This window comes from Oncorhynchus nerka, linkage group LG12 (genome assembly GCF_034236695.1).
Source record: "Oncorhynchus nerka isolate Pitt River linkage group LG12, Oner_Uvic_2.0, whole genome shotgun sequence".
In the NCBI taxonomy this organism is placed as follows: domain Eukaryota; kingdom Metazoa; phylum Chordata; class Actinopteri; order Salmoniformes; family Salmonidae; genus Oncorhynchus; species Oncorhynchus nerka.
The window spans coordinates 77,217,467-77,232,311 of record NC_088407.1 but is presented as its reverse complement, the minus strand read 5'-3'; the positions used below and the strand labels follow the sequence as shown (position 1 = coordinate 77,232,311).

Here is a 14,845-nt window from a genome sequence, read left to right as displayed (position 1 = left end):
CCACTTATTAATGATCAATAGATGAATGTTTATGTATCATCTTGCAACCTTATTTTCAATAGTTGCACAGTTGAACAAGTTATTTTCTCATGTTTGGGTGTGATGAATTGGTACTCTGTCCCGGGAACGGAAGAGGTTGGTTTTCATGATGTGTCTTGATCCACCTTTGGAACCCTAACGCCCTAGCCAAATGTACTGTACATCCAGGGCATTATTCAATCAGCATTCCTAACATGAAACCCTAACGCCCTAGCCAAATGTACTGTACATCCAGGGCATTATTCAATCAGCATTCCTAACATGAAACCCTAACGCCCTAGCCAAATGTACTGTACATCCAGGGCATTATTCAATCAGCATTCCTAAAATGAAACCCTAACGCCCTAGCCAAATGTACTGTACATCCAGGGCATTATTCAATCAGCATTCCTAACATGAAACCCTAACGCCCTAGCCAAATGTACTGTACATCCAGGGCATTATTCAATCAGCATTCCTAACATGAAACCCTAATGCCCTAGCCAAATGTACTGTACATCCAGGGCATTATTCAATCAGCATTCCTAACATGAAACCCTAACGCCCTAGCCAAATGTACTGTACATCCAGGGCATTATTCAATCAGCATTCCTAACATGAAACCCTAACGTCCTAGCCAAATGTACTGTACATCCAGGGCATTATTCAATCAGCATTCCTAACATGTTACCCCTTACCAGATTACATCAACACAATCACTTCTCTGTGATTGTGATAGCCCAAGTATAATCAACGCACTGGTGTGAAATGGTGAGCGTAATACCATTACACAACGTTTAATGTTTTGGTCTTCATACCCACCATTCATTGACTGAACATGTTTAACAAAGTGTTGAATCTTCTCTCGTGTATGTAGTCAAATCAAATCAAATGTTATTTTTCACACGCACTGAATGCATTTCACCTTACTGTGAAATGCTTACTTACAAGCCCCTAACCAACCATGCAGAGTAAGACAATATTTGCTAAATAAACTAAAGTTAAAAAGAAAGGAACACAATAAAATAACAATAATGAGGCTATACACAGGGTTGAAAGGGTCAATGTGCAGGGATACGGGTTAGTTGAGGTAATTGAGGTAATATGTACATGTAGGGAGGGGTAAAGTGACTGTGCATAGATAATTAACAGTGAGTAGCAGCAGCACAAAAAGGGGGTTCATGTAAATTGTCTGGTTAACTGTTCAGCAGTCTTATGGCTTGGGTTTAGAAGCTGTTCAGCAGTCTGATGGCTTGGGGGTAGAAGCTGTTCAGCAGTCTGGCTTGGGGGTAGAAGCTGTTCAGCAGTCTGGCTTGGGGGTAGAAGCTGTTCAGCAGTCTGATGGCTTGGGGGTAGAAGCTGTTCAGCAGTCTTATGGCTTGGGGGTAGAAGCTGTTCAGCAGTCTTATAGTTTGGGGTAGAAGCTGTTCAGCAGTCTGATGGCTTAGGGGTAGAAGCTGTTCAGCAGTCTGGCTTGGGGGTAGAAGCTGTTCAGCAGTCTGGCTTGGGGGTAGAAGCTGTTCAGCAGTCTGATGGCTTGGGGGTAGAAGCTGTTCAGCAGTCTTATAGCTTGGGGGTAGAAGCTGTTCAGCAGTCTGATGGCTTGGGGGTAGAAGCTGTTCAGCAGTCTGATGGCTTGGGGTAGAAGCTGTTCAGCAGTCTTATGGCTTGGGGGTAGAAGCTGTTCAGCAGTCTTATGGCTTGGGGGTAGAAGCTGTTCAGCAGTCTTATGGCTTGGGGGTAGAAGCTGTTCAGCAGTCTGATGGCTTGGGGGTAGAAGCTGTTCAGCAGTATTATGGCTTGGGGGTAGAAGCTGTTCAGCAGTCTAATGGCTTGGGGGTAGAAGCTGTTCAGCAGTCTAATAGCTTGGGGGTAGAAGCTGTTCAGCAGTCTGATGGTTTGGGGGTAGAAGCTGTTCAGCAGTCTTATGGCTTGGGGGTAGAAGCTGTTCAGCAGTCTTATGGCTTGGGGGTAGAAGCTGTTCAGCAGTATTATGGCTTGGGGGTAGAAGTTGTTAAGGAGCCTTTTAGACCTAGACTTGTCGTGCGGTAGCAGGGAGAACAGTCTATGACTTGGGTGGCTGGAGTCTTAATTAAAAAAAAAAAAATGTTTACCCCTTTTTCTCCCCAATTTCGTGGTATCCAATTGGTGGTTACAGTATTGTCTCATCGCTGCAACTCCCGTACGGTTGAGGGAGAGGCGAAGGTCGAGAGACATGCGTCCTCCAAAACACAACCCAAACAAAGCCGCACTGCTTCTTGACATAATGCCCACTTAACCCAGAAGCCAGCCACACCAATGTCTCAGAGTAAACACCGTACACCTGGCGACCGTGTCAGCGTTCACAGCTCCTGGCCCACCACAGGAGTCGCTAGTGCGCGATGGGACAAGGACATCCCTGCCGGCCAAACCCTCCCCTTGTGCGCCGCACCATGGGTCTCCTGGTTGCGGCCGGCTGCGACAGAGCCTGGACTCAAACCCAGAATCTCTAGTGGCACTGCGATGCATTAGACTACTACGCCACTTGAGAGGCCCTGGGTGGCTAGAGTCTTTGACAATTTTTAGGGCCTTCCTCTGACACCGCCTGGTATAGAGGTCCTGGATGGCAGGAAGATTGGCCCCAGTGACGTACTGTGTCGAATGCACTACCCTCTGTAGCACATTGAAGTTGCCATACCAGGTGGTGATGCAACCAGTCAGCATGCTCTCAATGGTGCAGATGTATAACTTTTTGAGGATTTAACTTCTTGGTGACAGGGGGGCAGTATTGAGTAGCTTGGATGAATAAGGTGCCCAGAGTAAACTGCCTGCTACTCTGTCCCAGATGCTAATATATGTATATTATTAGTAATATTGGATAGAAAACACTCCAAAGTTTCTAAAACTGTTTGAATGATGTCTGTGAGTATAACAGAACTCATATGGCAGGCGAAAACCTGAGACAAATCCAACCAGGAAGTGGGAAATCTGAGGTGTGTAGTTTCATTTAAGTGATTGCCTATCCAATATGCTGTTTCTATGGGGCCAGATTGCACTTCCCAAGGCTTCCAGCAGATGTCAACAGTCTTTAGAACGTTGTTTGAGGCTTTTATTGTGGAAGGGTGTCGAATAAGAGCTGTTTCAACAAGTGGACTAGGCTGTGGCCATTCAGTTGTTTACTGCGCGGTCACGCGGGTGCGTCCTCTGTAATGAATACGCTTTTGTCCGGTTGGAATATTATTGAAGATTTATTATAAAAAGACCCTTAAGGTTGATTGTAAACATCGTTTGACATGTTTCTACAAACTGTAATGGAACTCTTTGGACTTTTCGTCTGGATTTTGCGCTCGCGCATTGTGCCTTTGGAACGAAACGCGCAAACAAAACGGAGGTATTTGGACATAAATATGGACGTAATCGAACAAAACAAACAATTCTTGTGGGAGTCCTGGGAGTGCATTCCAATGAAGATCAGAAAAGGTAAGGGAGGATTTATAATGCTATTTATGACTTTTGTTGACTCCACAACTTGGCGGGTAACTGTATGGCTTGCTTTTGTGGCTGAACACTGTTCTCAGATTATTGAATATTGTGCTTTTGCCAAAAAGCTTTTTTGAAATCTGACACAGCGGTTGCATTAAGAACAAGTTTATCTTTAATTCTATGTAAAACATGTGTCTTTCATCAAAGTTTATGATAAGTATTTCTGTTATTTGATGTGGCTCTTTGCAATTTCTCTGGATGTTTTGGAGGCATTTCTGAACATGGCGCCAATGTAAACTGAGATTTTTGGATATAAATATGAACTTCATCGAACAAAACATACATGTATTGTGTAACATTGGGTCCTGGGAGGATGAAGATCGGATGAAGATCGTCAAAGGTTAGTGATTAATTTTATCTATATTTCTGCTTTTTGTGACACCTCTCTTTGGTTGGAAAATGGCTGAATGCTTTCTGTGACTAGTTGCTGACCTAAAATAATGATATGTTCTGCTTTCGCCGAAAAGCTTTTTTGAAATCGGACACTGTGGTTGGATTAACGAGAAGTGTATCTTTAAAATGGTTTAAAATACTTGTATGGTTGAGGAATTTTATTTATGAGATTTATGAATTTGGAGCCCTGCACTTTCACTGGCTGTTGGCGAGGTGGGACGCTAGCATCCCGAACGATCCCAGAGAGGTTAAGGACCCATTAATGCCTATAAGTATATCTAAGCTCTGACTGAACTCTCAAATCATCTATAAATGATTTACCCACATGTATAACTGCTAAAAGTATACTGTACCATATTTTTATAGTGACAGACAAAACATTTATAACTGAGTTATCAACATTTATAACTGCTAAAAGAATACCTTATTTTAAAGTGGCAATCCACTGGCTATTAACAAATGAGTTACCAACATTGCTAACTGCTGAAAAGATACATTTAAAGAAAGTGAAAGCCTACTGACCATTTATTAATGAGTTAGACTTGGTATTCACACCCCTTCCACATTTTGTTGTGTTACAGTCTAAGTTCACACCTGGATTTTACAATATTTGAAAATTATTATTATTTTTTAACCCTACACAGCTACACAAACTAGTTTTCCTCTGATTTTTCCTGTGCTAAGTGCTATTCATTTTCTTTTTGTCCTATGACAAGCATACCCATAACATCATGCAGCCACCACCATGCTTGAAAATATGAAGCGTGGTACTCCGTGATATGTTTGGGGTAAATCCAACAAAACACAACACGTTGTATTCAGGACATTTTTTGCAGTTTTACTTTAGTGCAAATTTATTGCAAATATGTGTATTTCTTTTCACTCTGTCATTTAGGTTAGTATTGTGGAGTAACTATAATGTTGTTGATCCATCCTGAGTTTTCTCCTATCACAGCCATTACACTCTAACTGTTTTAAGGTCACCATTTGCTTCATGGTGAAATCCCTGAGCGGTTTCCTTCCTCTCCGGCAACTGAGTTAGGAAGGATGTCTGTATCTTTGTAGTGACTGGGTGTTGGTGCACAATACAAAGTGTAATTAGTAACTTCACTATGCTCAAAGGGATATTCAATGTCTGCTTTTTAAAATGTCCTCCCATCTACCAATAGGTGCCCGTCTTTGCAAGGACACATCACTGCACTCTATACTCCTCTGTAAACTGGACATCTCTGTTTACCTGTCGCAAGACCCACTGGTTGATGCTTATTTATAAAAACCTCTTAGACCTCACTTCACCCTCACTCCACCCTATCTGAGATACATACTGCAGCACTCATCCTCCACATACAACACCCGTTCTGCCAGTCACATTCTGTTAAAGGTCCCCAAAGCACACACATCCTTGGCTCGCTAGTCTATTCAGTACGCTGCAGCTAGCATGGACACTCTTACTGACAGTTGTGGCTGCTTCACCTCATGTAATGTTGTCTCTAACTTCTTGTTTTTGTTTTGTCTGTGCCCAATAATGTTTTGTGCTGCTACCATGTTGTGCTGCTGCCATGTTGTGTTGCTTCCATGTTGTTGTCATGTGGTCTTGCTACCATGCTGTGTTGTCATGTGGTCTTGCTACCATGCTGTGTTGTCATGTGGTCTTGCTACCATGCTGTGTTGTCATGTGGTCTTGCTATCATGCTGTGTTGTTATGTAGTCTTGCTACCATGCTGTGTTGTCATGTGGTCTTGCTACCATGCTGTGTTGTCATGTGGTCTTGCTACCATGCTGTGTTGTTATGTGGTCTTGCTACCATGCTGTGTTGTTATGTGGTCTTGCTACCATGCTGTGTTGTCATGTGGTCTTGCTACCATGCTGTGTTATGTGGTCTTGCTACCATGCTGTGTTGTTATGTGGTCTTGCTACCATGCTGTGTTGTCATGTGGTCTTGCTACCATGCTGTGTTGTTATGTGGTCTTGCTACCATGCTGTGTTGTCATGTGGTCTTGCTACCATGCTGTGTTGTCATGTGGTCTTGCTAGCATGCTGTGTTGTTATGTGGTCTTGCTAGCATGCTGTGTTGTTATGTGGTCTTGCTACCATGCTGTGTTGTTATGTGGTCTTGCTACCATGCTGTGTTGTCATGTGGTCTTGCTACCATGCTGTGTTGTCATGTGGTCTTGCTACCATGCTGTGTTGTTATGTGGTCTTGCTACCATGCTGTGTTGTCATGTGGTCTTGCTGCCATGCTGTGTTGTCATGTGGTCTTGCTGCCATGCTGTGTTGTCATGTGGTCTTGCTGCCATGCTGTGTTGTCATGTGGTCTTGCTACCATGCTGTGTTGTTATGTGGTCTTGCTACCATGCTGTGTTGTTATGTGGTCTTGCTACCATGCTGTGTTGTCATGTGGTCTTGCTGCCATGCTGTGTTGTCATGTGTTGCTGCCATGCTGTGTTGTCATGTGGTCTTGCTGCCATGCTGTGTTGTCATGTGGTCTTGCTGCCATGCTGTGTTGTCATGTGTTGCTGCCATGCTGTGTTGTCATGTGGTCTTGCTGCCATGCTGTGTTGTCATGTGTTGCTGCCATGCTGTGTTGTCATGTGGTCTTGCTGCCATGCTGTGTTGTCATGTGTTGCTGCCATGCTGTGTTGTCATGTGGTCTTGCTGCCATGCTGTGTTGTCATGTGGTCTTGCTGCCATGCTGTGTTGTCATGTGTTGCTGCCATGCTGTGTTGTCATGTGGTCTTGCTGCCATGCTGTGTTGTCATGTGGTCTTGCTGCCATGCTGTGTTGTCATGTGGTCTTGCTGCCATGCTGTGTTGTCATGTGTTGCTGCCATGCTGTGTTGTCATGTGGTCTTGCTGCCATGCTGTGTTGTCATGTGGTCTTGCTGCCATGCTGTGTTGTCATGTGGTCTTGCTGCCATGCTGTGTTGTCATGTGGTCTTGCTGCCATGCTGTGTTGTCATGTGGTCTTGCTGCCATGCTGTGTTGTCATGTGGTCTTGCTGCCATGCTGTGTTGTCATGTGGTCTTGCTGCCATGCTATGATTTTGTCTTCGGTCTCTCTTTTTGTAGTGTTGTGGTGTCTCTCTTTATGTAGTGTTGTGGTGTCTCTCTTTATATAGTGTTGTGGTGTCTCTCTTTATATAGTGTTGTGGTGTCTCTCTTTATGTAGTGTTGTGGTGTCTCTCTTTATATAGTGTTGTGGTGTCTCTCTTTATGTAGTGTTGTGGTGTCTCTCTTTTTGTAGTGTTGTGGTGTCTCTCTTTATGTAGTGTTGTGTTGTCTCTCTTTTTGTAGTGTTGTGGTGTCTCTCTTTTTGTAGTGTTGTGGTGTCTCTCTTTTTGTAGTGTTGTGGTGTCTCTCTTTTTGTAGTGTTGTGGTGTCTCTCTTTTGTAGTGTTGTGGTGTCTCTCTTTTTGTAGTGTTGTGGTGTCTCTCTTTTTGTAGTGTTGTGGTGTCTCTCTTTTTGTAGTGTTGTGGTGTCTCTCTTTTTGTAGTGTTGTGGTGTCTCTCTTTATATAGTGTTGTGGTGTCTCTCTTTTTGTAGTGTTGTGGTGTCTCTCTTTTTGTAGTGTTGTGGTGTCTCTCTTTTTGTAGTGTTGTGGTGTCTCTCTTTTTGTAGTGTTGTGGTGTCTCTCTTTATGTAGTGTTGTGGTGTCTCTCTTTATGTAGTGTTGTGGTGTCTCTCTTTTTGTAGTGTTGTGGTGTCTCTCTTTATGTAGTGTTGTGGTGTCTCTCTTTATGTAGTGTTGTGGTGTCTCTCTTTATATAGTGTTGTGGTGTCTCTCTTTTTGTAGTGTTGTGGTGTCTCTCTTTTTGTAGTGTTGTGGTGTCTCTCTTTTTGTAGTGTTGTGGTGTCTCTCTTTTTGTAGTGTTGTGGTGTCTCTCTTTATGTAGTGTTGTGGTGTCTCTCTTTTTGTAGTGTTGTGGTGTCTCTCTTTATGTAGTGTTGTGGTGTCTCTCTTTTTGTAGTGTTGTGGTGTCTCTCTTTATGTAGTGTTGTGGTGTCTCTCTTTTTGTAGTGTTGTGGTGTCTCTCTTTTTGTAGTGTTGTGGTGTCTCTCTTGTCATGATGTGTGTTTTTGTCCTATATTTTTTATTTTTGAACGCAGACTTTTGGAAGGCCGTCATTGTAACTAAGAATTAGTTTTTTACTGACTTGCCTTAAATAATATTTTGTTTCAAACGACATCAAAACAAGACAAAGCAAAACACATAATTTGAGTTGACCATTAGTCTGAAAACCAATAATGTCTCTTCCTGGGTCAGGGCAACAATGCATCACAACCAAAAGTGTGAAAATATATTTTTTTGAAATGTATAATCATTTCAAATAAGTTTGCATCATGATAAATAAGGGTTCACTATAATACACATTTGTAAGGGCATTTATAAAGGGTTAATAGCTGGAGGTAAATAGTGGCTCACTATTTTGGCAAGCACTGACTGGCTATTGCACTATTTTGACCAATTCGTTATAACCCATTTATTAATGGTTTATAATTCATTTACAAATGATTAAACAACCATTTAATAATGTAATTATAAACCCTTTACAAAGAGATCTTTATTGTAAAGGTTTACGGAAAGGTGTCATTTCAAACATAGAGCCAACACTTTCTAGTGGCATTTCTGAATTTCTAACGCAGTAGGGATAGTAAGGAAGGGAGTGGTTTGTGACACACGAGCAGCCGCTCACCGATTGGTCAGCTCATACAGCAGTTACACCTCCAAAACATCTGGTATGCGGAATGTCGGCCAATGCTGATTAATGCTGATTCCCGCTCAATCTGATTGAATCCAGGCCCATTTCTCTTTCCTATATGTACGTTAAATTTTATTGTAAATATATCATACTCAATTCTCTTCCCCAGTCTGCCTCTGGAGCAGTGGAGGTGGAGCCCAGTTTGGGTCAGTTGGAGGGAACAGCGGGTGACTCTACGGTGCCCATGGTCTCTGAGATGCAGGATGCTAGCTCTCTGGAGCTGCTGGATGCCTCTGTGTCAGGACAGACCCCCAGGGATGGGGAGCCCCGGGCCGCCACCCTACCTGCTGACCACCTCAGCCCTAAGGCTGTGCTGCAGGAGGGCATGCTGGGACGGAAACACGATCTAGAGGCTGCTGGGAAGAAGGCTTCCAACAGGTAGAGACACTCACAGCCTTAAAGAGCATGGTTATTGTTGCTATGGTTAGGCTTAAAATGGTTGATTTGCGTAGAATTAAGGCTGCACATTTTGCCAGGTATTTTGTATAGTTTGGGGTAATGAAAGAAGGTACTCACTCCAATTACAGTAGGTAGGATGTAAAGGATAGCTCATGATACTACCTCCAAATAATTCAAATAGTTTTGGGTAAGCTTGGGTTGCGTATGTATCTGCTTAAGGTGTTTTCCATCAAAATATGTCTGTGCTCCTGTCCTCTCACAGGTCCTGGAACAACCTGTACTGTGTGCTGAAGCCTGGTCAGCTGTCTGTCTATAAGGACGCCAAGAGCTTCGGCCATGGCTCCACCTACCACGGAGAGGACCCTCTGTCGCTCGGCAACGCCAAATGGGAAGTCCTGAACAACTACAAGAAGAAGAAGCATGTATTCATACTGAGGTGAGGAACGTTAGTGTTTTAGTGTACGTAAACTCAACAAAAAAAGAAATGTCCCTTTTTCAGGACCCTGGCTTTCAAAGATCATTTGTAAAAATCACAGATCTTCACTGTAGAGGGTTTAAACACTGTTTCCCATGAACATGCACCTGTGGAACGGTCGTTAAGACACTAACAGCTTACAGACGGTAGACAATTAAGGTCACAGTTATGAAAACGTAGGACACTAAAGAGGCCTTTCTACTGACTCTGAAAAACACCAAAATAAAGATGCCCAGGGTCCCTGTTCATCTGCGTGAATGTGCCTTAGGCATGCTGCAAGGAGGCATGACTGCAGATGTGGCCAGGGCAATACATTGCAATGTCTGTACTGTGAGACGCCTAAGACAGTGCTACAGGGAGACATGATGGACAGCTGATCGTCCTCGCAGTGTATCCGAACATCACACCTGTGGGACAGGTACAGGATGGCAACAACAACTGCCCGAGTTATACAAGGAACGCACAATCCCTCCATCAGTGCTCAGACTGTCCACAATAGGCTGAGAGAGGCTGGACTGAGGGCTTGTAAGGCTGTTGCAAGGCAGGTCCTCACCAGACATCACCGGCAACAATGTCGCCTATGGGCACAAACCCACCGTCGCTGGACCAGACAGGACTGGCAAAAAGTGCTCTTCACTGAAGTGTTGCGGTTTTGTCTCACCAGGGGATATGGTCAGACTCGCGTTTATCGTCGAAGTAATGAGCGTTACACCGAGGCCTGTACTCTGGAGCGGGATGGATTTGGAGGTGGAGGGTCCGTCATGGTCTGGGGCGGTGTGTCACAGCATCATCGGACTGAGCTTGTCATTGCAGGCAATCTCAATGCTGTGCGTTACAGGGAAGACATCCTCCTCCCTCATGTGGTACCCTTCCTGCAGGCTCATCCTGACCTGACCCTCCGGCATGACAATGCCACCAGCCATACTGCTTGTTCTGTGCGTTATTTCCTGCAATACAGGACTGTCAGTGTTCTGCCATGGCCAGCGAAGAGCCCGGATCTCAATCCCATTGAGAACATCTGGGACCTAAGTCTGGGACCTACGAAATGTCTGGGAATGTGCAGGTGCCTTGGTGGAAGAGTGGGGTAACATCTAACAGCAAGAACTGGCAAATCTGGTGAAGTCCATGAGGAGGAGATGCACTGCAACACTTAATGCAGCTGGTGGCCACACCAGATACTGACTGATACTTTTGATTTTGACCTCCCCCTCTTTGTTCAGGGACACATTATTCCATTTCTGTTAATCACATGTCTGTGGAACTTGTTCCGTTTGTCTCTGTTGTTGAATCTTGTTATGTTCATACAAATATTTTACATGAAAATAAACGCAGTTGACAGTGAGAGGATGTTTCTTTTTTTTGCTGATTTTAGTTCACACTCTCTTACCACGCGTTTGGTTGAAACTGAATTGTTTTCCCTCTTGCTGTCTAGGCTGGGTGATGGTAGTGAGTACCTGTTCCAGTGTAAAGACCAGGTGGGTTCTTCACGCACTTCTTTTTTCATCATATGTATTTTATTTATCTGCTTTTGTCACACAAGAATGTCATGGGTTCTTATTACAGGGTTACAGCAGTAATGACCTTTGGAATATAATCATTAACACACATGAAATATCCAAACATGCGTTCAACAATCACACCACAGTACAACACTGTAATGCATTTAAAATATCCATACTGTATACAATATTACATTATCCTACAATATAATATCAAACACATTCTGTATCCTATCTGGTAATAATAGGCTGTGTTAAGACACGGCAGCTTGACCCAGATCCCCAATCACTGACCCAGATCCCCAATCACTGACCCAGATCCCCAATCACTGACCCAGATCCCCAACCACTGACCCAGATCCCCAACCACTGACCCAGATCCCAGATCCCCAACCACTGACCCAGATCCCAGATCCCCAACCACTGACCCAGATCCCAGATCCCCAACCACTGACCCAGATCCCCAACCACTGACCCAGATCCCCAAACCAATCACTGACACAGGATCTGGTCTGACCAATCGATAGACCACTGTGGCAAAATATCAGACTTCACACAGTTCTCCATAATATATCCGTTAATCAACAAGTCATCAAAATACAGATCTCATTGCTGTTGGACCATTTGAAATATAAGTGTCCGGCACTTTCTGCAATGGAATCATGGAAGTATGTGTAAATGCATTACATCTGTACATTTATTACCAATGTTAATATTGGGGGGACCTTAACCCCAACACCCAAATTCATTGAAATATATTCAACGTAAATGTATGGTTGTTTCAGGAGGAACTGGGGCGTTGGACCCAGGCCATAGAGAAAGCAGTGAAGCCCCTGGCACAGGAAGAGGCGGAACCCTCAGGGTCTGCAGGGGTCCGGGCCCGCAGCCTGCCCCCTCCTTCCTCTTCTACCACCCTCACCACACCAGAGCCAGCGAAAGACAAGAAAGACAAGGAGAAGAAGGGCTTCAGTCGGTTTGCCAATAAAAAGTGAGGATGGACAGACTGACCATATTGCAGGTCTTGGGGCAGAATAAGTTTTACTGTACAATCAGAATGAATTTGATCTTATAAAGATTTTCTGTTTTACTTTGAAATAGATGAGATATTGTAGTTTAGATTTAAACCTCTGCTGCCTGTATTAAAGCCAGGGTAACAACATTTTTCTTTCTCTTTTTGACAAAATATGCTAAATTCAAATAGCTAAATAAAAGCACAGGAATGCTCTTTTCACACTCAACCAAAGAATGTTTGTAAAATTCATTTTTTTCCTTTTACAATTGTTTCCCAACTTTGCTTTAGATAAAAGCATGCTTGTATGATTTGTGTTACAAAACAGTATGACTCATAAGAGTACTTTTGTTGATTCATCTGCCTTATATTCCTATAAAATGGTTGTGAATTGTTATACTGTGGTTTGAATTTGGTGCTCTTATATCATAGAATCATCAGGATTGGGTGGCTAGGCTTTTTAAAAGAGCTTTGTAAATTCTGTTTTAACTAATGAATTGATAGGCCTAGTGTTGCCTGAAAGAGATTGAGACATTGTACAGTGCTGTACAGTACAGTACCTGCATGCACAGCAAGTACAACTGCAAGTATACAAACTAATTGTCCTATGCACTGTGAAGGCAAAATAATGCTGCTGAAATGGACAGTTATAGACTGTTTTAACTGAGATAATGAAAGTAACACAATTGAAAGATGATTATGCTATCTTGTTATTGACCTGCTATTACCTTAAACATAACGCAATCACTTTCAAACATGACTTTTACCAGAACAATGGCCATCTCTGAGAACTTGAAATAGCTCATACCTAACACTTGTTTATCGAATCTCAACTTTCATATCTGTTCATATACAGTATATAAAAAAAAATGCATGAATCATGTTTTTTGTTTATTTTTTGTGTGGTGTTCGGGTCTGTGGGACCCCTTTTCAATGTTTACTCAAAGACATAATTTTTTTCAACCTGAGACTCATTGGCCTTGGCTCATTTTCAGTGAAGAACATATAAAATTAACACATTTTCATTGAGTGCACACCCCCCTACACATGTATATTATATATGTGGTGTTTGGGTCCACAGGACCCGAGGGTAATAAAAGTATGGAAAAGTGTGTGTGTGTGTGTGTGTGTAGGTGAAAAGAAGTAAAAATGTAACAAAGGTTTGTGTGTGCCTTCACTTGGTCTTCATCCTCCCTGGGCCTGCTGTTTCAACAGCCTGTCTGTCTCCCTGCCTGTCTGCTGCTTTTCTCACACTCTTTACCCTTTAGTGTGTGAAACTACTCAATGTCTTACGGGAACCTGCACAATGTTAACACATTATTTCGATATTGAAAAAAATGCAGTATTCTCCGACACTACCCCAGCCAGGTGCAAATTGGGGGGGAACACAACAAATAAATAGCTTTGCATGTGTGGCTCCTTACCACAATCAATCAGTATGGCAAAAATATTCTCTGCTCAGAGGGCCTAAGATGAGAGAGAAGCTAGTGTGGAAGGACCGTCTTCCACCTTGGAAGATGAAGAATTTTCCAAATATTTTTTATTTTACCTTTATTTAACTAAGTCAGTTACGAACAAATTCTTATTTTCAATGACGGCCTGGGAACAGTGAGTTAACTGCCCTTGTTCAGGGGCAGAATGACAGATTTTTACCTTGTCAGCTCGGGGATTTGAACTTGCAACCTTTCAGTTACTAGCCCAAAGCTCTGACCACTAGGCTACCTGTCACATATGAGGATCATGTCTATGTCAATTTGGAGTCTGACAGTGAGTTGCAAGAAGAGGTTGAGATTGACCCTCAGCCAGCCCCAGCTCATCAGCAGCCTGCATTGTGAAATTGAATGGTCTTCTTGCCCAAGGAATGAGCCACCCTGGCATTGGCTGCCAATGTAATAAGGATGGTGGTTACTCATGTGCAGGACATAAAGTCTTCTTTTGAACTGTTCATCCCAGACACCATCCATTCTGGACTGCACTAACTTGGAGGGGAGGTATGTTTTGGCAGAGAGATGGAAGGAGATGGACCAAACTCATTTACATGCATACTTTGGGGTTCTTATCCTTGCTGGTGTTTTCAGATCCAATGGAGAATCCACAAAATCCCTGTGGGATGCAGAAACTGGCAGAGAACTTTTCCGTGCAACAATGTCTCTGGAAAATGTCCACATTATTTCCAGGAGTATCCACTTCAATAACCGAGACACCAGACCAGCTCGGCTGCAGAGACAAGCTAGCTGCAATCAGGTCAGTGCAGAGAGACGAGCTAGCTGCAATCAGGTCAGTGCAGAGAGACAAGCTAGCTGCAATCAGGTCAGTGCAGAGAGACAAGCTAGCTGCAATCAGGTCAGTGCAGAGAGACAAGCTAGCTGCAATCAGGTCAGTGCAGAGAGACAAGCTAGCTGCAATCAGGTCAGTGTGGGACAAGTGGGTGGACCGCCTTCCCCCGTTTCACAACCCTGGGCCCAGCGTTACTGTTGATGAGCAGCTTATGCCATTTAGGGGCAGTACATACCGTCTAAACCCGCAAAATATGGAAACTAGATCTGGGCTGCTGTGATGCTGCGTCATCATATGTGTGAAAGTTGCAAGTGTATACAGAGAAGCCAGATGGAGGAGCCCTGAGAAGAACCAAGGGATGGAGGAGCCCTGAGAAGAACCAAGGGATGGAGGAGCCCTGAGAAGAACCAATGGATGGAGGAGCCCTGAGAAGAACCAAGGAATGGAGGAGCCCTGAGAAGAACCAAGGGATGGAGGAGCCCTGAGAAGAACCAA

At 43.6% G+C, this 14,845-nt stretch overlaps 1 protein-coding gene across 2 annotated transcripts in view; it reads left to right on the top strand.

The window, feature by feature from the left end:
• The window catches only part of LOC115138732 (spectrin beta chain, erythrocytic-like), a 101,399-nt gene extending 88,166 nt beyond the window's left edge, over positions 1-13,233 (top strand). For both annotated transcript variants that reach the window (XM_065025808.1, XM_065025807.1), the window contains exons 38-41: positions 8,801-9,069; positions 9,353-9,526; positions 10,998-11,040; positions 11,850-13,233. In XM_065025808.1, coding sequence (XP_064881880.1) covers positions 8,801-9,069; positions 9,353-9,526; positions 10,998-11,040; positions 11,850-12,056 — 693 coding nt within the window. In that variant the 3' untranslated portion in view covers positions 12,057-13,233. The remainder of the gene's footprint in view (positions 1-8,800; positions 9,070-9,352; positions 9,527-10,997; positions 11,041-11,849) is intronic.
• The last annotated feature ends 1,612 nt before the right edge of the window (positions 13,234-14,845 follow it).